This window comes from Quercus robur, chromosome 4, assembly GCF_932294415.1.
Source record: "Quercus robur chromosome 4, dhQueRobu3.1, whole genome shotgun sequence".
NCBI lineage: Eukaryota > Viridiplantae > Streptophyta > Magnoliopsida > Fagales > Fagaceae > Quercus > Quercus robur.
In genome coordinates, this window is record NC_065537.1 from 19,257,683 (window position 1) to 19,279,534 (window position 21,852).

The following is a 21,852-nucleotide window of genomic DNA, read 5'->3' on the forward strand; positions in this document are numbered from 1 at the left end:
GGTCTGAGGCTAGACTCTTTTTATCCTTATCAACAACGTTGGTTTTTTTTTGTCAAACAAGGTTTAAGTTGTGGGTTTTAGATAGTTCTACTGGCAAAATTTTTTGTTGTTGAATAAGAAATCCTAAAGTTCAATTTCTACCTATACGAAAAAGACCAATTGAAGTCCATGTCTAATAATAGAAACCATAAGTGTAGGTTTCAGTTAGCTCAGTCGGTAAAATCTCTGATGGTTGTATAAGAAATTTAAGGTTCAATCCTCGTCTATATAAAAAATCGATTGATGTCTTGGTATGATAATAAAAAGTTATTATCAAGATTGAATTCTATATGTTGAAATTCTTTAAATAATAATAATAATAATAATAATAACCATCGGTTGAAAGTTGAACGGTCTAAAAATAATAAAAAGTTTCAAGTTGCGGTTCTAGTGAATCACACTCACGTGGCAGAGCATGTGGCAATGGACGGTAACGGAGAGAAAATTGACGGAGAGGATGAGAATCCCGAATTCTCCCTGTACGGCCAATGGCGTCTGCCGTTAAAGCATCATCCATCCAACCTATTTCTCTTCTTCTTCTTCTCTTTCTCTCTCTGCCAAATCCCAATTCAGGTCCTTCATTTTTGCTTATTTCTTTTGTCAAAATTATATTCAAGTCCTCAGTATATCCAACTCATATGGTTTGGTTTCGTTGAAGGTCAGTTCTCTACTTCTCTCTCTGTTCATATACATATATTTACTTGTTTTGCTGTGATTAACAATGATTGATTGGTGAATGTAATTTTTGAAAAATGGGATCTTTTTTAATTAAATTCTTTATTTTTAGCTCAAATATTTAATGGGTTTGAATTTTTTTAGAGATTTATTGACAATGGTGCAAGAATTTTTTTTTTTTTTTTTGGGTTAATTGTTGATTTTTTATTTTTTTAGTTATGTAAGAGGGAAATAAGCTAATTCTAGGCACATTATTCATTTGTGACATGGGTTTTTGCTGACACTAAAAATTTAGTAGTTACTATGAAGAGTAGAGTATTAGTTTTGTATTTGTTGCCAGTTCAGTTGAATCATCTGTTATTCTGGTGCTGAAGGGGGTATTGGTCTTGTCTTGGATGATTTAAACTGTTTCTTGATTTGAGCTTGGTTGGGATGTGTTGTGTAGTCTTGGAAGTTCAATTGCTTGTGTTGAGAGTTAACATCAATGCGTAGATGGCCTTCATAGATATGGAAATTTGGAATTGGTGACCCAGTCTGTAATTTCTTCTTTGGATTTGATTTAGGAAAACACATGCCTTTCTTTTACCATATATGTGGCTGATACTAACTAGTCTATCAAGGATCCATAACCAATCCCAAAATTTTTGGGACTTTAAAGGCTTTGTTGTTGTTGTCGGATAAGCATTTCATTACCAAGTAACTATTAACAGTCCAAAGATGATGTTGCTTCTAATATGTTCTTCTCTAGCTAGACATCTTTTGTTCATATGAGATGGGCACTTCTAAAACCCCTGACATCTCCACGTTTGGACATGCTGGGGACACTCCTGTATGTATGTCCTCATTGTGTTGGGAAAAAACATTTTTCTTTTATTTGAAAATAATTCCTTTGATTTTAGATATGTTTCTAAAGATTTTGATAGTATATGCCTACAAATAAATAAGATATACCTAAAATTTATATTAATCTATTAATTTTCATATCCCCACTGGTTGTGTCGTATTTTTCCAAGAATTGCGTGTCCTATGTCATGCTGTGTCCATATTAATGTTTTTGTCTGTGCTTCTTAGGGAGGAACTTATTACAGAAAATTATGTTTCTATATTTATTTTTGTTGGTCACCTAAGTTATCCACACTGCTTGAATCTCTACTCCATTGTGTAACTTGCATTTTGTGAACAATTTGGCGAGGAACAATCAAACTTTTGAAGGGGTTGAGATATCTGTTATTGAGATTAAATAATTTTTTCGGGGCACTCTTTGTTTGAAGGCTGTACTATAATGATTGATGTGGTATCTTGTAGTTCTTTAGCAGATTTCATGGATCTCTTAAATGTCATTGTAATTCTCTGGGAGACTCTACCATTGGAGTTCTCCTTCTTTCAAAATAATTAGTTATTATTTATCAAAGAAATAATTTGTTTTAGTTTTCAAAAAAAGGGCATGAATGAAACGCATGAATGTTATCTTTCTGATTCTAGCAAAAGATGTTGCCCATCCACAACTTAAAAATGAGAATCATCAATTGAAATTTGATTTGTTGCTGTTCATACTATTTTAATTTGCGAGGTAGTTTCTTACTTGATTTATTACATTATCCAATCATCAACCCAGCATATCTTTAAAATGTTCTTTTCTTAAATTTCTTCTTTTTGCTATTTTTCTAATGATAATTAAATAAGTAAAAGAACTATCAGAAATTAGAATATGGATCATTATGTGACATGTTGTAATGGATCAACAAAGAAGCTAACAGTGTTAAATAATGTAAAGTTTTCCTGAAGTTAATATTGCTAAATACACTTTGGAGATGGTATTTTTTAGATGCTTTTTTTGTTGTTGTTACTGTACCCATGTGTTTACATATACTAGGTTAGTGCTTTCTGAATTGAAAATAAATGTGAAAAATTATAAGTTCACTCTGTTGTATTCTGGTGGTAAGTGCCACATAGACTATCTTTATTATTGTCCATTTAATTAGTTCTTCATAAAAATCTATCTGAGTGTGATGGGCTAAATAATTTCTCTAATAAATATTCAATTCTTTCTTCAATTTTGGTTTGATTCACAACAACTATGATAATTATTGGCACCCTTAGTGTTCATATACCTATTTCATCTTTATCTTTAAATTATTACTGGGTGTTTTTTTTTTTGGCCCCTGTTTCATGATGTCGATTATTATTGCATCAGCTCTGGTCATGGAGTAATCCATGTCAACAACATAGTTCTCTTGGCCCTTTTTCGTTGAGGGTAGATAACCAACTAAAGTGAATTTTGGCATCCTAATTTCCCCTGGCAATCCTCATTTAATTTTTTGTCCTCTAATCTACATTTTTTTTTTTGTGCCTCGGGGGGGGGGGGGGTTGTTACCATAATTTTCTTGCTTTTATGAGATTCTGTGTCAGGACAAGTGAGTGATATTTTCATTTTTGACATTGTAGATGATGATTGCACTTTTTGTCTGACTGATGTCAATTTTTTTTACCTGTTCTGCAATATTGTGCACAGCATCTTTTCAGACTCAGGCAGCAGCATATTGAAAGAATTTCATGGCAGGCAGTGGCCTGACATCTTTGGGTCGTGTGAAGCTCACTGATCTAGTACCCTGTGAAGGCCTTCCTTCTGATTCTTATAAACTATCAGTCTCAACTTTGTCACAGTCGCTTGCTCAATATTCTGCTGCCATCATTCAGTTCCCAGCAAGTGATGGGGCTCTTTTAAGATCTGGGTTGGAGTCTGCTCGCCTGTACTTTCACCAAAGAGCATCATACCCAGCTGCAGAAATGATTCATAATAATGATTCTCGCGAGTGGTGCAAGACATCTGGATACTATGCAGATCCTCAGATGTGGCAAGAAACATATGATTACCGGCCGGGCCTTACTCCTAATGAGCCAAACAATACGATGGATCTCCCTCCAGCAGGTTTGCCCGACATATTTGCTCTACTTGGAAAGGCTGCTCGGGATATACTGGATGCCATCAGCTTCTATTTGAACTTACGCAGTTCTCCATTTACTGAGATACTTGATAATGTTCCACTGAGAAATCGGGAAATTTCATCTTCAGTATTGTCTGTTTGCTGTTACGCAAGGCCATCATTTCAGGGAGCACAACACCATAATTTAGCCACTCAAGAGGATGGCCAGTTGATTATGTTTACAGATCATGAGCACCAAGCAGATAAAAGCCTCATATCTCTTGTTAAGTCAGATAAGGCAGGTTTACATATAAGAGATCTTCATGGTCGGTGGTTTTTAGTGGATAGTGATCTTGGCCCTCAAGAAGCCATTGTTTACCCTGGACTTGCACTTTATCAGGCAACGGCAGGCTATGTCAACCCTGCATTTTACAGAACAGACATCAATACTATGCAGGGTAACATGCATGGGCGATGTTCTTTGGCTTTTAAACTGATGCCAAAATCCATGTCCAGTCTTAATTGTTCAGAGATGAGAGCGGCTGGTCATGGAGTTGAAGCTCAGTTCCTGCTTCCAGTACTGGTGGATGACTTCATGCAGAAATCCCCCCCAACTGATCAGCTCTTTAACAGGCAGAATATCCAGTGTTTCAATTTTCCTACAGTCCAGGACGGTAGGCAGAATTCTAATGATAATGTAGCTTTCTGTTGTCACTGGATTTTATGTTTCCAATTTTATTGTCATAAACCAATTATTTGAGTCTCTTTCTGCTAGAGACATTTACTACCCCTGATTTTCATTATGACTCAGGTTAGGGTTGTCATATCACATGGCATAACTTTCTTTGCTAACAAATACAACTTGTTTGTTACCCTCCTGCCTCTCTTCCCCAAAAAAAAAAAAAAAAAAAAAAAAGAAAAAAGAAAAAAAAGAAAAAGAAAAGAAAAGAAAAGAATGGGGGAGAAGGGGGTGGGGAACAACAAGTGATGAATTTAAGCTCCAGATTTGGCTTAAGCCACCTTTTATATACGTTTGGTACTAACCCAACACTCAATCTCCTTGATCTTATAATACTAAATTGTTCCGGTCATTTTAAAGATTCGTTTTGTTTTTTTAAATTTCATCTTTTTACCTGGCTTTGATTCCTACTCTCTGTTTCACTCTTGGGCTGGGACTCTTTCTCCTTGTGCATCCTCAACATTTCAAATTTATTTAGCATGGACTTCATAATAGATAGCATAGTGTTAATATTCCCAGTTGCTTACTATGCTATATCTCTGCATCTCTTAAAAGTTAAACCTTTCTTTCTTGATGAAGGAATTAACAGGGAGTCAAGGCCTTAGACTAGATACCATTGTTTGAGCTGAAACTCAATAATATAAATTAATTATTAAGGTAGTGACATATTTGTTTGGATACCAAAATTGAGCATATGACAATCAACTTGAGCTCTTCTTCTCAAGTCTTAACTCCTTGAGTCAAGGACTTTAGGGCTTAAAATGCTTTTGCACTAATGATGCCTTAAGCATTATGGTGTATGGCTTGCCTCCTAAGGATGTCAGCAGGTTGGGATGGGACTGGGGACCCAGTCCACATCTCTGCCAGGCTTAATTTTCCCCATTCTCAATTCTTCTATATTTAATTTTAATGACCTTTGGAAATTTACTTTTGTATTGAATAATAGAAATATGTGTGTGTACACGTGTCTTTTGTGGTAAAACTGTCACGCGATGTAGCATAGAAAAGAAACAAACTGAAAGATGAAAATCTTTTATAAATGTAATTAAAAAATATGTGATTATTATTTTTTAATATTGAAAAATGTGGGGTTTAGGTGTGAATAAAAAAGTGTGGGGTGGGATCGGGCAGGGTGCAGGTAGAGTTATCCTCTACTTTGGGTTTTGTTCTCAAATGATTTAGAAGCAGGGAACTAAACCATATTTAGACATGTGCCTGATATCAATGACGACAATTCTAAAAGATTACATCTTTACTAGTCAGAAGTTTTAGAAATCTTTAATGTGTAGCTTCCAAGTTTTTTGTGGGTTGAAACAAATGTAATATAGTAGGCTAGTAATTAACAAAAAACTTACTGCATCATACTCATAAGAAAAGAAACAAAAACTAAATACAACAGACAGGAATCAATCATCAATGAGAGGTGAATGCCATGTCAGAAATTTTTCCATGAAAAGAGAAAGGAGTATGATCACAACTACAGTTGTGTTAAACATTAATGTCATCTTTTTTCTTTTTAAAAAAGAGGATATTTTCCTAATGAAAGCATTTCAGTCTGTGTTTGGTCTCACCATCTTGATAATAAATTACGTTATTTATTTTCTGTGCAAGTAGCCCTTAGTGAGAAGTTTTTAACAGCAGGTCGTTGGATCGATGAAATGCTGGTACAGGATCTATGAAGCCCTTGGTGAGGAGGAGGAAGCATGATTCAAGAAGCAAACCTTTGCCACCTTCTAAGAGGTTACGACTTGAAGCTCAGAGAGTTCTGAAGGAGAGGGTTCAGGACATTGCTGATAAGAAGGGCATCAAGCTGAGGTTTTGCAATTTGAAGGAATGTGAGAGTCACGTTCACACGCTAGATAGCCCATGTGCCAATATAAGAATGGAGATTGGATGGCCAGCTGGGGTACCATTTGTTCATCCCCACGATCTACCTAACAAGGCAAAGATTGGTTTCCTTGAAGCATATGAACCTGGTTGGACAGCAACTCATGATATGGAGTTAAGTCTAACTGAACCTGGACAGGCCAGTCAACAATCAGCTAATTGTAACTGTAACTCTCCTATTCAAGTTTCATATCTACATTGCAATGCATCTTATGTATTAGATGTCTCTTGAGTTCTTTGCTTTACACATGCAAACTAAAAAAGGAAAAGAACTGACTACCTCTTGAATATTGTGAAGGTGTGATATCACCAATGCAATTAAAGTAATTGCCAAGAAATTGTGTTTCAAACTGCAAATTTCTCTCTTTCTACATACACACATATGTGCATGTGTGTATTTCTTTGTATGTTTGCATGCATGTGTATATATATATATTTGTACTATAGTATAGATATAAATATGAATATTTGTATACAATATTGGTTTTGTTTTTTCTCTTTACAATTTTAGGGTTCTGTTTGTTGTGCTCTAGTGGTACTATTTATGACATTATTTGGTTTTTTTGGTGACATGTCCATCCACCTAGTTTAAATTAAATGCATGTGGAAGTAACAAGCTGTTGCAATATTCTTCTTTTAGTTTGACAAATCCTTCAATTCATGATACACACAAAGGATATGTTTAAAGTGAAGTTCTCGTACAGGAACCATATTGGTTGATGGAAATTGTTATGCCTGGAGTAGAAAGCACTGTATCCATAGATTTACGAATAGCAACGAGTGTAATGTTTTCATGGACATGGAAACTTCCAAAAATCTAGATGTGAGGGTTTTTGCCCTGTTGTTTTAAATTTATAATATTGAACATGAACATTTATTTGAGTATGCATATGTGTGCATTAGAACCACAGACAGTATAGCAAGTATGGGATGGATGACTATGTATGATTTTCAGGGCAAAGAAACATAATGTTCGTGCAAATCTCCACTTCTTTTAGGTGACTGTAGGCAAGCTTTTTTTTACAAATGGCTAAACTAGTGTGAGACATGGGTGGGTTTAAGTGTTGTGTCCTCAAGTGTCTTGTGCCATTTTTGTTTTGGGATAGTTGGAAAAGTGGGGGATTTGAACCTTGGATGTCTATATTGGAAATACCAAGGTGTCAGTTGAGCTACCAAACTCTTGGCCAATTTTCATTTCTAAGCTGGTAATAAAAGCAAGTAACTAAAGCATTTGACATTCATATAGTAGTTAAGTAATATAAAATCCTAGAACTATATGAACATGATAAGCTATGGTTACAAATTATGCATGATCATGTGTGCCCTCATATGCTTGCATATGCCCATTCATCTCTAGATATATAACATATATTGTGGATGAGCAAGTGCTATTAGAAAGTTATTGCTGTAGAGTAAACTTGGTATATGAACTTTTTATTTGATAGACCCTAAACCTGTTGATGCACATGTACTTGTATATGAATACACCTTTTATTGCTGTAGAGTAAACTTGGTATATGAACTTTTTATTTGATAGACCACAAATCTGTTGATGCACATGTACTTGTTTATGAATACACCTTTTACTTGAACAGTGCTAATTATTTTTCTTTTATCGAGTCTGATGTGTGTAGATTGAACATTACACTTATCTTTGTGAAGTTTATAACACTAAATGAATAGTTGAAGTGGTCATTTGTTTCTTTTCTCGACTCAGGAGAATAACATCATGTTCATCATAAATGTGAAATGCTGTGAATGACATATCTTTAGTTTTAATCTGTCAAGACATGGACTTAGGTGCCTACGAGAGTCTGTCAAAGAGACAGATGTGCTTTTCATCCATATTTTTCTAAGAACTTAATCTTCCTTAACTTTTCAATACAAAATTTTTGCAACTGCCACCAAACTAGCTTCATATCTTACCTGTTCTTAACCCTTTTGTTTTTGTTTTTGTTTTTGTATTGTTGTTGATTTCTTTCGTTCCCCCTTGTTTGGTTGCAATTAACAAAATGTGTATTAATTCTTGTGTGTGCAGGAATCAATCTCCATAGTTTCAGATGTGTGGCCACCCCTGATCAGCTTGTGACTAAATGGTTTTGAGGTACTGGTCTCTAGTTTCCCAATTCTGTTGGATGCTTGATTGCTTTGCTGTCCTGGGATGTCTGGCTGCTTCCATATGCAATTTTCACTAGAGAGACAATGAAAACATCAAAGTAATCATCCATAAGCCTGTTATAGTTGTCTGTAAATATGCAATTTTGAGGAGAGCTTGGCATTGTTATGGAGGAACAATAGGGTTCATCCAGATTTGAGGTCTCAGGAGCATTCCATTTTTATGACTGCTTTTCCATGACAGAATGCAGGCCTGATGCAACATCTACTTCAAATATCCAAATGTTTATTAAAAGGAGAATATCAGTTAGAAGGTTTCTTTCTCTTTTACTCTCTGTTTTGGTTTTTGTTGGGAAAGAAACCTTCTTATCATTGTAGTAGCCTGTAGACTGTGGTAGCTGATGAGATATTGACCTCCCTCTCTCTACAGCTTGTTGTACCTATACCTTCCTTTATCTATAGGTGTATCCAATCCAGTATTATTTCCTTCAATGCTTGGGCCACTAGTTATTTTGGAACCCACTCATGTCTTTCCAATGAATTGAGGAGAAAGATCGTTGGATTTTGGAGTGATCTACGAACCAAAGATTTTAACTTATTGTATACAAGGCTCTTAAAGTGAACAATTATAATGACTTTGGGATTCTCCCATGATTACAAAGTAGTGCTCCTTATGGTATGGCGTATTTAGGTCTTAAATTGTTGTTGCTAGTCTAGGACTTCAAAATTAAGATTACAATTATAAGTTTGCAACTGGTGAATTGCTTATTAAATTCAACCACTTCACAATTGTGAGTTTGACCCTTGTTCATGTTTAGCATCTTGTAGCTAAAAAGAGTGTTTTTTCCACTAGGATGGCATATACCTTGTAATGGTGTTAGAATTGCTCCCACAAATACTGCTAAAAGTTGGTTATTTAATGAGTGTTGTAAGTGTTTTTAAACTATGTTTTCATATGGCTTAGCGAGTTGCATAATGGAGTTTTTGTAAAATTTAAGAGATTTTGCAGGAAACTCAATAGTTCTCAAAACATCCTTTAATTGATTTTTGTACTTCCATAATTTAGTTTACAAGACAGAATTGTGGTCCTTGGTATTTCTAATTCTTAACTTCCAATATTTTCTTTTCCTAAGTCACCATGTTTTCAATTTGTTGTGCTGTGTGTTTTCCTTCTTTTTGTTGGGCTTATGCCTAATTGGTCCAATTCTTGGCACTTAAATGAGAGCATCGGTTTTAAAAATAAGGTGGTCTTTGGTTCTAATGGGTTTTTGTGGTCGTGAATGAATAAGGAGATGAGTGTTGATTTTAAAGAGGTACAGAGTTTTGGAGTTTTCCTACTTTCCTGTTCTTTCACTACAGAACTGAGCTTGCATGTTACATCATTAGCTGGTATGCCTTGAAATCAATCAAAATTTTAGGTACAGGAATAATTTCTTTCTGCTCTGCATTATCAACCTTGTAGATGGCTCCCTAGAGTCCATGCTGTTACAAAAGTCTAGGAGCACTTACTTTGCCACAACTTAGACCTAGTGTTATGCATTAACTCATAGGGAGAACCATTGGGTATAGTGGTCATCCTAGAGTTGCAACCTGTTAAGCATTCACAGCAGGCTCAGCAAATAATCTGCTTAACCAAATTTTAGCAAATTTCACTCAAAACACTCCTGCATCATCCTCAACAAAATTGAAAGTCAAACTAGTTTTTGAACAGTGGCTAGATACATTGACTGAGACACTATAGCTTATTAAACCAATTTATTTCATTTTTGGTTAGATGCGGTTGTGTTTGTATAATCTGAAAAAACTGAGAGAATGTTGAAATGGGGAAGGAAAATAAAATAATATTTAAATAAAGAGAAATGATAAATCCTAAATAGCAGTTTGTTACTAGTTGTTATTGTTGGGGCAAAAAAGTAATCTTAGTGTTAGGTTCAAATTTGAACTAATAACAACTAATTACCTATAACTTGTTGTGAAAATGTTATAGACGTAGGCCACGTAGCACCTTTCTTAAATAAAATAATGATAGAGCATTGAGTTTGATATGGTGGGTTGTGAGTAGAAAATTAGCCAAGAGGGATTTTTAGCTAAATTTGACTAAAATAGTGACCTAAAATTAGTGACCTTGCTTCTGCCTAGAATTAATGACGAGCTATAATTGTTTTTAAACTATACTTTCATAAGGTTCTTTAGAGCATTCCTATCTGGTTCTTAAAAGAAAAATGTATTTTATATTACCAAAATCTGTTTTATCTACTTTATATAACTCTTATAACACCCTACATTTCATTCATTATTTTGCATTACATCACATTAAAATAATTTATTTCTACCCATGCCAACAACATCAGAATCCAAAACATCACCACTCACAGCCAAATGTGCCACCGCCATTGCCACCAAATCCAAAACCCAAAACCAAATCCACGGGACCCAGCAAAATCCCATGCCGACAACAACCGCAGATCTGCACTGCCGATGGTGGTTGGTTCAATCGGTCTGGCAACATAGAGATGATGTTTGGTTCATGGCACATAGGGAGAAATTAGAAGTAATAAAAAAAATTTAAAAAAAAAAAAAACTTTTACACAATTCTAAAGTATTTTGCAAATATGCATGATATCGTAGCAAGTTGTAAAACCTAAATGCATCACAGGATGAAATGGTTTTTTTTGTGCCTTTCGTGAACAGTAATATCTATTTTGCATTGTTGAAGGGTTATGCATAACCAAATAGGAGTACTCTAATTTTCAAACCAAAATGGCAGTCATATGGCATCACTGTTCAACCAAAATTTCTTTTTCTTTAAAATGATAATAAAGATTCTTGACGAATATTCAAGAATGCTTGGCCATATAATATCTTTATACGCTTGAAGAACTTTAACGTAGATGGATGAGTCTCTCAGCCATTAAATAACATAAATCGAAGAATTTCTCATCCGTGAAATGACTTACTTCTTGGAAAACAGGTGACAGGAATATCATAAGAAATATGAAAATATAATAAGTACAATGTCTAAAGACGATGGTTGTAACTCTAGTGGTTGCTTGATGATTTGGTGAAGCATCTGCATTGGGCATGATTGTTGAAGATTCTTCTTTAGAAACCTCACTCTCAATTAGTGTAGTATTTACGTTGATGATGATTTCTGAAGAGTCTTCATAAGGAACATCACTCTGATGACGGGAGGATGTTGTAATAGAGGATCCCTCATTTAGTGAAGCATCTACATTGGGGATGATTATTGAAGAGTTTTCTTTTTTAACATCACTCTGATAAAGAGTCTCCTTGAGTATTTTCAAAACGTTTTCAACAATGTCTTCTATAAAGCTTGTCTCTGGGCTGCAATTGGAAGTGTAGCCACAATGGTTAAAAACAATAAAAGATATCGACCATGATTGCAGAAGAAATTTAATTACGAAACGTAGGGTTTGAAAAGAACACTTGATGTTAAATTACATAGTTACGTAACAAAATTTTGTAAAAATTTTCTAGTTTTAACTTCCATTTTTAGTATCTCATTTATTCTCTCAGATATAGTAATAGCCCAACGGATTTTTTGGCTCATGTTATAGCTCCATAATGTCCCATTTGGGAGGGATTGATGAGTTGGATCATTGGGGCTTAATCTCCTTTAACTTTGAATAATTATCTTATGCATCAAATATATATATTTTTCTTCTCAGAATGTTTGGCTTTCACGACTGTATGAAAATTACACTATATGATAGAGATGATGCATATATCTAGTACATGATATACTTTTTTCTTTGGAGGGTTTAATCTCCTTTTACTTTTAATAATTATCCTATGTATTTTCCTTCTCATGATGTTTGGGTTCTACAAACTACATGAAATTTACACTATGTGATAGAGATAATGCATATATTCGATACTTGATATACTGTATTCTTTATTTGTAATAGTAGTAAATAATAATATTAAAAAGAAAAAGAAAAAAAGGCAATAGTCTATAATTATAAGTGGTGGATACACTCCATATATAAAACATATAAAATGTGTTTTCATGATCCTTCCATCATGCTTTTCTTTTGTTGCATTAAATCAAAACAACTACCATTTAGCTTAAAACTAACGGTAAAAGGATATTTTCATAAAACAAAGGTATAAATGTCATTTGAACTGTTAGATGAACAAGAACTAAATTCTATAATCATCAAAAATCCTAACAATCAAATTGATACTTTGGGTGCAAAAATTAGACAATGGATTCAGAGACAAGGTTGAAAAGTCACCGAAAATTGGCTTATTAGGCATTTGCGCTTGGCAGTACATGATGGAAACACACCAAAAAAAAAAAAAAAATAGCATTGCCTTGTGATGATCATGCGCCAATTACTTTTACCATGTTTCCATCGAGTGCTGATTAACTTTTTTTTTTTCCTTCTATAAATAGCCCATCACCCCCATTTGCAAAACCAAGTTGGAAGAAGCAAGAGTGAAAGAAGTTCAGAAAACAAGCTTCCAGGTTCATCTAGCTTCCTTTTGGGTGGTCTAGAGTACTTTCAGAGTCTCCCAGTGTCCATTTAGGATCTGCTTATTTTGTTGAAACTGAAAATTTTTTATTGAAAGTACTACGGATAAAGGTAAAAATTAGCTGAGATAGTATAGTGGGACTCATGAATAATTCCAAAAAGGGTAATGAGACTTATGAATAGTAGCAAAAATAAGTTGAATAGTAAAATAAGTTGGCACTCTTCACCAAAGTAGTGAAATATGTTATTAGTCATTATTGATAGATCACTACCATCAACCGTTTATGGACTAAGAACTGTGTGGGATCCTGCATGCCAAGCTGCTAGAGCAAGTGATGCTTCTTTAGAAAGTCCATCTATGGTTGTGAAAAAATCTGATTGATCGTTATCGACAAACTACCACTACCGATTAAGTTAAGGTGAATTAAGGTGAAGCTCTACTAATTTTTCTTTCATTTACATCTCTTATTCATATATAATATATGATCATTTGCAATTAATTTGTATGCATGAGGCTGGCCTAACCCTACTAGTAAGATAGTTAAGTTACCAATCTGGCATCAAATGCAAGCCTGCCACCTCTTTAGATTCTGTCAGAGCCACCCTCCATTTCTCCATTATATCTTCAGGGGCTTTAGGAAATGCTTCCGAAAAGGTCCCCTTCTGTTGTTTCACCTCCGATGGAGACACGTCGTAGAAAACCGGCAGCACCGTTATATTGAAGTTGTTTCTGCAATCCATGATCTTCTCGAGCTCTTTGAGACACCACTCGGAAGTCGCAAAGTTTTTCGAGAACGCCACAGTTGCAATCCTTGATGTCTCGATTGCCATTACTAGCTCTGTCCAAATTGTTGCCCCTCTCCTGAGATCTTTGTCATCTCTGTGTACACTCGAACATCTTCGCCGCGCAAACAAACAAAGACGTCGTATGTACAACGTGGAGTGTGTAAGGATGATAGCATGGTAGCATGAATCAATGAAACAAACACAATATTATATTTTCTATGGACAATTAAATTCAATATAATTATGTATTTGAATTTAATAATAAACTTAATACAATTATATTTCCTAAAAGAGTGCACCTAAGTACTTTTACTTTATATCTATAAACAGGGGCGGCCCAACATAATTTGGGACCTAAGGCGAAAAATTTATACGGGGCCTTTAATATGTAAATATTAATTAAACAAAATTATTTAATACTAATCAAATTAAGGTTAATTTGATACATTAAATACATAAATAATACCAACTAGACTAATGTTAATTTCATATAGAGAATTGAATATCATAGTTGAATTATAAATATTAATAAAAAGAAATAAAAATATATTATGATTGAAAAAGATACTTTTTTTGGATATAAGACGATGCATAGTTAAATAAAGTTGTAATCTAATTTTTAATTTTATATTTTGATTTTAAGAGAGAGAGAGAGATAGATATTATTTGGTGTATGGTTTTGTAGGATATTAATTTACAAAAATCAAAGTCTCAAACTCTTAGGGGAGATTAATCTATAATTGATGATTTAACACATTTGCAACATCTTTTTGAAATATTTTAGGATTTCAATTGAGTTAAGGTTTTATTGGTCTCGTACTTTGAGAGTCTTAATAGAAATGAAAAAGAAAAATACGTTAATTAAAAGTACTATAAAATGTTCAAAATATAATGTGATATTGTCTCTCATTAATAAACTTCATCAATTTAACTAATGAATGTTTATATCACGTTTTTTGTGATTAATAACATGGCAATTTGTAAGCCAATAGTAAAATTTGTATATCACTAATAAAAAAAATGTACAACATTTAGAAAATATATATGATTGTATAAAAATTTGAGCTTTTAACCATGAAAAGTGGGGCCTTTTTTTCCTAGGGAATTTTTTTTTTTTGGTGGGGCCTTAGGCCTAGGCCTAACTTGCCTAGGCCTTGAGCCGGTCCTATCTATAAATTGTATATACAAAAAGAAAGTTAGGAGGAAAAAAAGGACTAAAATATTATTTTCACATTTTTTTTAATTATTTTTTTATATAAGATAAAAATTTTATTCTAACCTAATTTAAATATATATGTGTGTGAAACTCTCTTAAGTTCATATATATTTTCATCTTTAAGTTTGCATTAAGTTTGTTTTTATCTCTAAACTATTGAAAACATTACAATTTTCAACTAATGCCCTAAGGGCTATGGGTATTGGTTTAATAACTATCTTTATAAATTTATTATAGGAAAAGAAAAAAATCTATTTTTTTTTAAACTTTTTATATTTTTCATATTGATGGTATTATTTTTTTTTTAAATGGTTCATTAAAAAATGCTCTTAGGGCACCTGTTATTAGGAACCAAAGTTTTATTATTTTTAGAGACCAAAAACAAACTTTTTTAAATGGGTATGTAAGAAAATCGAAATTTATATAATTTTAGGGATGAAATTGAAAATAACATTTTAGCAAAAAAAGAAAAAAAAGAAAATCTACATTAACTTTGTCCTTTTTATTTTAAAGACCTTGTATATAAACCATTTTAACTCCCAGAACCCTAGTTCCTGGCTTCTCCCAGCAGCAGCAGCAGCAGCTGAAAAGAGAAACACACAAACAAACAAACCCATATCGATGGTGAAGTTCTTGAAACCCAACAAGGCAGTGGTCCTTCTACAGGGCCGATTCGCAGGCCACAAAGCCGTGATCGTTCGCAACTTCGACGATGGCAACCGAGACAGACCCTACGGTCACTGTTTGGTAGCTGGTCTAGCCAAGTACCCAAAGAAAGTGATCCGCAAGGACTCGGCCAAGAAGACCGCCAAGAAGTCACGCGTCAAGGCCTTCCTCAAGGTCGTGAACTACTCTCACATCATGCCCACTCGCTACACTCTCGACGTCGATCTCAAAGACATTGTCTCCGCTGATGCTCTTCAGTCTAGGGACAAGAAGGTCACTGCAGCTAAGGAGACCAAGGCTAGGTTCGAGGACAGGTTTAAGTCTGGAAAGAATAGGTGGTTCTTTTCTAAGCTCAGGTTTTGATTTTTTGTTTTCTGGGGTTGTTTCTTTTTCTAATAGAGATGGTTTTGTTTGAGTAATGTTGGATAATGTTACTACAGAATTGAGAATTGAGAAATGAGATAAATGTTATTTTGTTATAGTTTTGATGGGTTTATTTCGGTTTCTGTTTATGAAGATATCTGAAGTGGGTATTATTGGAAAATGAGGAATTTTTCTGTTTGTTGCTAGAAAAATGAGTATTGGTCTAACAGATATGCAGTTTTTGTTATAATTTTAAATGGGTTTATTTTGGTTTCTCATCATTGAGATTTCTGAAGTGGGTATTATTGTATAATGTGGGATTTTGCAATTTGTTGCTAGAAATTGAGTATTGGGCTAATAGCTATAATTTAAGTGTGTGTTTTGTTTTCTCTTTATTGAGATAAGATTATTGGAAAATGTAGCATTTTGCTGTCTGATGCTAGAAATTTAAGTATTGGGCTAATCATTATGTAGTTGGTACAATGCGGTACATTATATGAAGTATGAATTGTGGCATCTTTTTCAAGTACAGTTAATTGTTGCTAGATACGTGTTGGAATTTAATTGCAGAATGTAATGTAAATTTTACCTAAGTTTTACCCTTTATAATTTAAAATGGGATTGCTTTTGTTCTCACTTTTTGAGACATCTAAAATGGGTATTATTGGATAATGTGGGTTTTGGTTTTTGTTAGTGGAAAATTGAGTATTGAGTTAAAAGGTTATGCAGTTTTGGTTTCATTTATCCCTCTTGTGGTATTTTTAAGATTTGGGTTTGGTTGTGGGGAACTGTCAACCCTATGATAGGTTTAGGTGATTTTTGAATTGGTCATTTTGTGTTGAAGAATTTTGTGGCTATGAACATTAGGACTCTCATGTGAACTTAACAATTTCTTTATCTCTAGGGTCCTGTGGTTCTGCTTTTGTGGATCAATTGTAATCTGCTTTATGTTGTCTCAGAAATTAATGCCTTTGTTTGTAGGTTGATTGATAAACTGGATGGGAAAAAAAAGGTCCTGTTTGTTTTTTGTTGCTTAAACTGTGTAACTAGGGATTTCTTGCTGCATTTTCCGTGCATTAAGCTTGGGGTTTTGTTGTCATGAACTTTTGTTTTACAAATCTGTGAAAGTAATCATGCAACTTTATTAGCCTAAAAGAGTTGGGCTTCTGCTGGAGTTAATATATAATAGGTTAACTTAGCTAATTGGTTATTTTTGGGCAAGAAGAGGAGAATAGAGGGATGGATCTATGCCATCTTCATGATCTTTTGAAGATAAGTTTTGATGGGTTGGATGACCAAGTGTATATTCTTTGACATTGTATGTGAAATTTGATTAGGCAGCCCTATAATTAAATATATTTACTGAAAAACTTAGTTGCTGTTCAACCCCTCAAAATTTTCTTTCACTGGATGTGCCTATGTTTTCGGTTATTACTTCTAATAAGTAACATGTAATTTGTTCTGTATTTGAAACTTATACAAAGAATCTGAAAACTGTAGCTAATTTTTATCAGCAAACTTAGTCATAAAAGAATTAAGCTTTGTAAGACTTGTTTGTGTTGTATAATTACCGCAATGAATTACTTTTCTCTGGCATACATATACATTGCTCAATTGAATTGGGGCCTGTCTTGGTTTAATTGATACTTCAGAAAGGATTTGAAAACCCTAAAAGTTGTTTTCAGCCTTCTTCATGGCATGTACACGTCACAGCAACTGACATGGAGTTTGCTATTTCTTTCATAATGTTCAGTTGTTCACACTTTTCTCTTTTTAGTTCTCAGAAGTGTATATGCTAAATTGGGTTGGAATTGAATTAATTTCTCTGGAGGGCAAAGAGGATCACGTAACTTAGACATTGAGAAAATGTTATTTTGTTATAGTTTTGATGGGTTTGTTTTGGATTCTCTTTATGGAGATTACTGAAGAGGGGTGTCATTGGAAAATGTGGCATTTTGTTGTTTTTTTGCTAGAAATACGAGTATTGGGCTAATAGCAATGTAGTTTTTGTTATCACTAGAAATGGGTTTGTTTTGGTTTCTCTTTATTGAGATTTTTGAAATGGGTATTATTGTATAATGTGGGATCTATTGCTGTATGTTGATAGAAATTTGAGTATTGGGCTAATAATTATGCAGGTGGGTAAAACTTGGGTACAATTCCTTAAGTGCAGTATATTTTTACCCTATGTTTTTTTGGTTTTAATTTAAAATGGGTGTGTTCTATCTTTATGAGGCATTCTGAAATGAGTGTCATTGGATAACGTAGGTTTTGGGTTTTTTAGTCGAAAATTGAGTATTTAGTTAAAAGGTTATGGTTGTGGTTTTGGTTTTGATGGGTTACTCTGGCATCTGTTTATACTGATTCTTGTGGTTGTATTTTTGAGATTTGGGTTTGGTTGTGCTGACATGTTTAGGTGGTGGGATCTTTGAACTGGTCATTTTGTGTTGAAGCATTTTGTGGCTCTTAGACTTTATGAATCTCACGTGTACATGGTGATTTCTTTATCTCTAGGTTCCTATGGGTTCTACCTTGGTGGATCAATTGTGACCCAGTTTATGTTTCCTAAAAAATTCAAGCATTTGTTTGTTGATTGATTGATAAACTAGATGGAAAGAACAGGGTTCAACTTGTTTTTTCTTTTTTGTTGCTTAAATTGTGTAAGTAGGGATTTCTTGCTGAATTTTCCGGGTATGTTGTCATGGGTTTTTTTATTACAAATCTGTAAAATTAATCATGCAATTGTATTAGCCTAAAAGAGATGGGCTTCAGCCGGAATTAATACATAATATGTTACTTGGCTAATTGTTCCTTTTTGGTTCAAGATCGGACAATGGAGGGATGTAGAGATGTTCTGTTAAAGTTGGAATATTCTCGTCTGCCATCTTCAGGATGTTTTGAAGATAAGTTTTGATGGGTTTGGATGACTAAGTGTTTATTCATTGACATTTTATGTGAAACTTGATTAGGCAGCCCTATTTTACTATATTAGCTGAAAACTAAGCACTATTCACTGCAATGCTTTTGATTAGGCAGCCCTATTTTATGTTGCAATGCTTTTGAACGAGGTCTAGATGTCCATAATGATTGACATTCAACTCCACAAAATTTTCTTTCTCTGGATGTGCCTACCTTTTCTGTTATTACTTCTAATAAGTAACATTCAGTTACTTGTTCTGTTGTTGAAACTTATACAAAGAATCTGATAAATTTCAGTTCATTTTTGTGAGTTAGTCATAAAAGATTTGATTAAGCTTTGTAAGACTTGTTTGTGTTATATAATTACTGCAATGAATTACTTTTCTCTGACATACATATGCATTGCTCAATTGAATCGGGGCCTGTCTTGGTTTTAAGTGATACTTTAGAAAGAATTTGAAAACCCTAAAAGGTTGTTTTCAGCTTTCATCAAGGCAGATAGACATGTCACAGCAACTGACATGGAGTTTGCTATTTCTTTTATAATGTTCACACCTTTCTCTTTGTAGTCCCTAAAGTGTTATCTGGACAATTTCTCACTCTGGGGATTTTCAGTGCGCTCTAATATGGAATGCTATTACAGGCACCTTGGACATAGTTGATTGGTGGAAGTTGGTTTGTTCCTCAAAAGCCATTCCAAAACACAATATTGTTTGGCATACAATCGAAAATGATTTTAAGCAACAGTTTTTAAACAACATTATATGTATTTCTACATACTTTTTCATCCACACGTATTTTCAAAAAATACAGCCAATGTTACCAAATTGACTCTTATAAATCAAGGATACTATCCTTTGGATAGGTTGCCGCAACCTGCAATCAGGCTATGCACGTGATGTGTTTGGAAAGTTCCTCCTTTCCACCTACTTGCCACCAACAACAAACCCCACTCCTCCAGTCCAGTCGTCAGCCAAAATTCAAGTCATTGCCAAGGACTGCCGAAGCCCGCCCCACCGATGAAAGCCAATTACCATGAAAAATCCATGAAAAACCTGCCATAACCCACCTATTGTTTTCGGTTGGAAGTCCTCAGGATTTGCGGCTTTTTTATTAATCTTCAGAGAGAGAGATCTTTTTTTGATGAACTTTCACAGAGAGAGAGAGAGAGAGAGAGAGAGAGAGATCTTAAAATAGAATTTTGGAAACAATGGTATAATTGTCCAACAATTATGCTCACGTCTTATACATGTGAAAAAAAAAAAAAAAAAAAAAAAAAAAAAAACCTTTAAAATGAGAAGCCTCATGGTTTTTATTCCAATTTTTAATTTAAATATAACAGCAGAAAATTATAGATTAAATTGTGAAACAACAAAAGCAAATGTCGATCAAAAAAGAAAAAGAAAAAAAGAAAAAGGGTTACAAAATTGGACTTAGGCCTGTTAACTTGTATGAACCCAATGAAAAGGTGAGGCATGGGTAATAGGAGTACCAAGTTTTAGACTGATAAGTTTTTGATCTGTACTCGATTTTGACTCAACCCAGCTAGATCAAACTTGTACTCGACCTTACTCGCTCGTCAAGCCTTTATTATAAATTTTAAACTAATTTTTTTTTCTTTGACTCATTTTCAATGTAATTTTGTGTACTAAAATTATAATAAAATTTCCATTTATAAATGAAAATGTTTTTAATTTTAGAGTAAGTAAATTATAGATTTTATTTTTAATTAACTTTTTTTCCCTTTACCTAACATATTATATATTTGTATTTTTCACACTAATATAATATGTGTGTGTATATATATAATTTTAAATATGCTTATATTGTATGAGTTTGGATTAGTTTTTTATTTATCCTTTTAGTTATTTAACTTATTTGCTTATGTGGAACTTTAAAAAAAAAAAAAAAAAAAAAAAAAACCTCAATTGTTTAAGTACAAATATAATTTTGTCAACTTTTAGCAAATAAATAATAAATTTTCAACAAAGATCTAATCCAAAACACACTTAATTTCACACTTAATTTATAAGTGATTTAATTTAATTTAATATTTCATGTATAACATGTATAATTTATATGTACTTTTTTCTTCTTTTGTGGAATTATTAAGTTAGTAGACTATTAGAATTTAATGGAAAGGAATAAAAAAAATTAATTATCGCACTTAACGTGAACCAAAATGCATAATTTGCAATAACCCATCAACACGAATTACTAAAGGTGAAATTTACCAATTTATCCATTTTATAACCCATTATTAGTACATCCAAAAGTCTAGAATCACGAAATTTACACATAGAATTTCAGAAATTTTCTCAACTTTTGTAAGTGAAATGAATCATGTGAGGAGTTCTACCACAATTTTTGCAATTCTAACATCGTAAATTATGAGTGGTTGTCTATAACTTTTACATGAATATATCATTTTTTTTCTACTACTTATAGCCAACCACATTAACATAAGGATAGTAGCAAAAGTTGTGACACAAAATTTTCACAAATATCATAGCCTTTCTCAACTTTTGTAAGTGAAATGAGTCATTTGAGGAGTTCTACCACAACTTTTATTGCAATTTTAATGTAGTAAATTGTGAGTAGTTGTTTATCACTTTTATATAAATTTATATATTTTTCCCTATCGCTCATTACCAACCACATAAGGATTTTAGCAAAATTTGTCTCCATAGATTTTCTCAAGGAGTAATGCCACGAATACAAAAAATTTGACACAATCTTTTCACATTAGTTGAGTTAGTAAGCTTTTACTGGTTTTCATTTAAACCCACTATTAACATTACATTTTTATTTATCATTAAAAATCTCCATATCAGTGTCAAATTTTTTGAGAGTAAAATATTATTTTGGTTTCTAAACTTTATTAAGAGTTTGTTTTCAATAATTTAAGAATGATAAAAAAAAAAAAAACTTTTAATAAAGTGATAGAAAGTAAAACATTTTAATAGTTTTGGTATGAAAAATAAAAGTTTTAAAGGTTTAGGCATGAAAAATAAATTTTGTTAA

General features: G+C 33.3%; 2 protein-coding genes across 5 annotated transcripts; both read left to right on the forward strand.

The window, feature by feature from the left end:
• The first annotated feature begins 451 nt into the window (after window positions 1-451).
• Window positions 452-9,090, forward strand: LOC126720781 (uncharacterized). Of its 4 annotated transcripts, none has more exons than XM_050423595.1 (4): window positions 452-697; window positions 3,227-4,312; window positions 6,048-6,403; window positions 8,303-9,090. In XM_050423595.1, the coding sequence occupies exons 2-4, from the start codon at window positions 3,268-3,270 to the stop codon at window positions 8,351-8,353; spliced, it is 1,452 nt and encodes a 483-aa protein (XP_050279552.1). In that variant the 5' UTR covers window positions 452-697; window positions 3,227-3,267; the 3' UTR covers window positions 8,354-9,090. The 4 variants fall into 4 exon arrangements, with proteins under 4 accessions (XP_050279552.1, XP_050279554.1, XP_050279555.1 ...); XM_050423597.1 differs by having other exon boundaries at window positions 453-697; window positions 6,048-6,425; XM_050423598.1 differs by having other exon boundaries at window positions 453-697; window positions 6,048-6,378.
• Window positions 9,091-15,427: 6,337 nt separating this feature from the next.
• Window positions 15,428-16,027, forward strand: LOC126720782 (60S ribosomal protein L27-3-like). Its single transcript, XM_050423599.1, has one exon. It carries the CDS (start codon window positions 15,502-15,504, stop codon window positions 15,907-15,909), a length of 408 nt encoding a protein of 135 aa, XP_050279556.1. The 5' UTR covers window positions 15,428-15,501; the 3' UTR covers window positions 15,910-16,027.
• The last annotated feature ends 5,825 nt before the right edge of the window (window positions 16,028-21,852 follow it).

Bases quoted from the DNA above. Each gene is read 5' to 3' on its own strand.
- LOC126720781 (XM_050423595.1), top strand. From the start codon at position 3,268: ATGGCAGGCAGTGGCCTGACATCTTTGGGTCGTGTGAAGCTCACTGAT. The intron at 4,313-6,047 runs GTAGGCAGAATT...ATGCTGGTACAG, and splicing joins TTTTCCTACAGTCCAGGACG to GATCTATGAAGCCCTTGGTG. The intron at 6,404-8,302 runs GCCAGTCAACAA...TTGTGTGTGCAG, and splicing joins GTCTAACTGAACCTGGACAG to GAATCAATCTCCATAGTTTC.
- LOC126720782 (XM_050423599.1), top strand. From the start codon at position 15,502: ATGGTGAAGTTCTTGAAACCCAACAAGGCAGTGGTCCTTCTACAGGGC.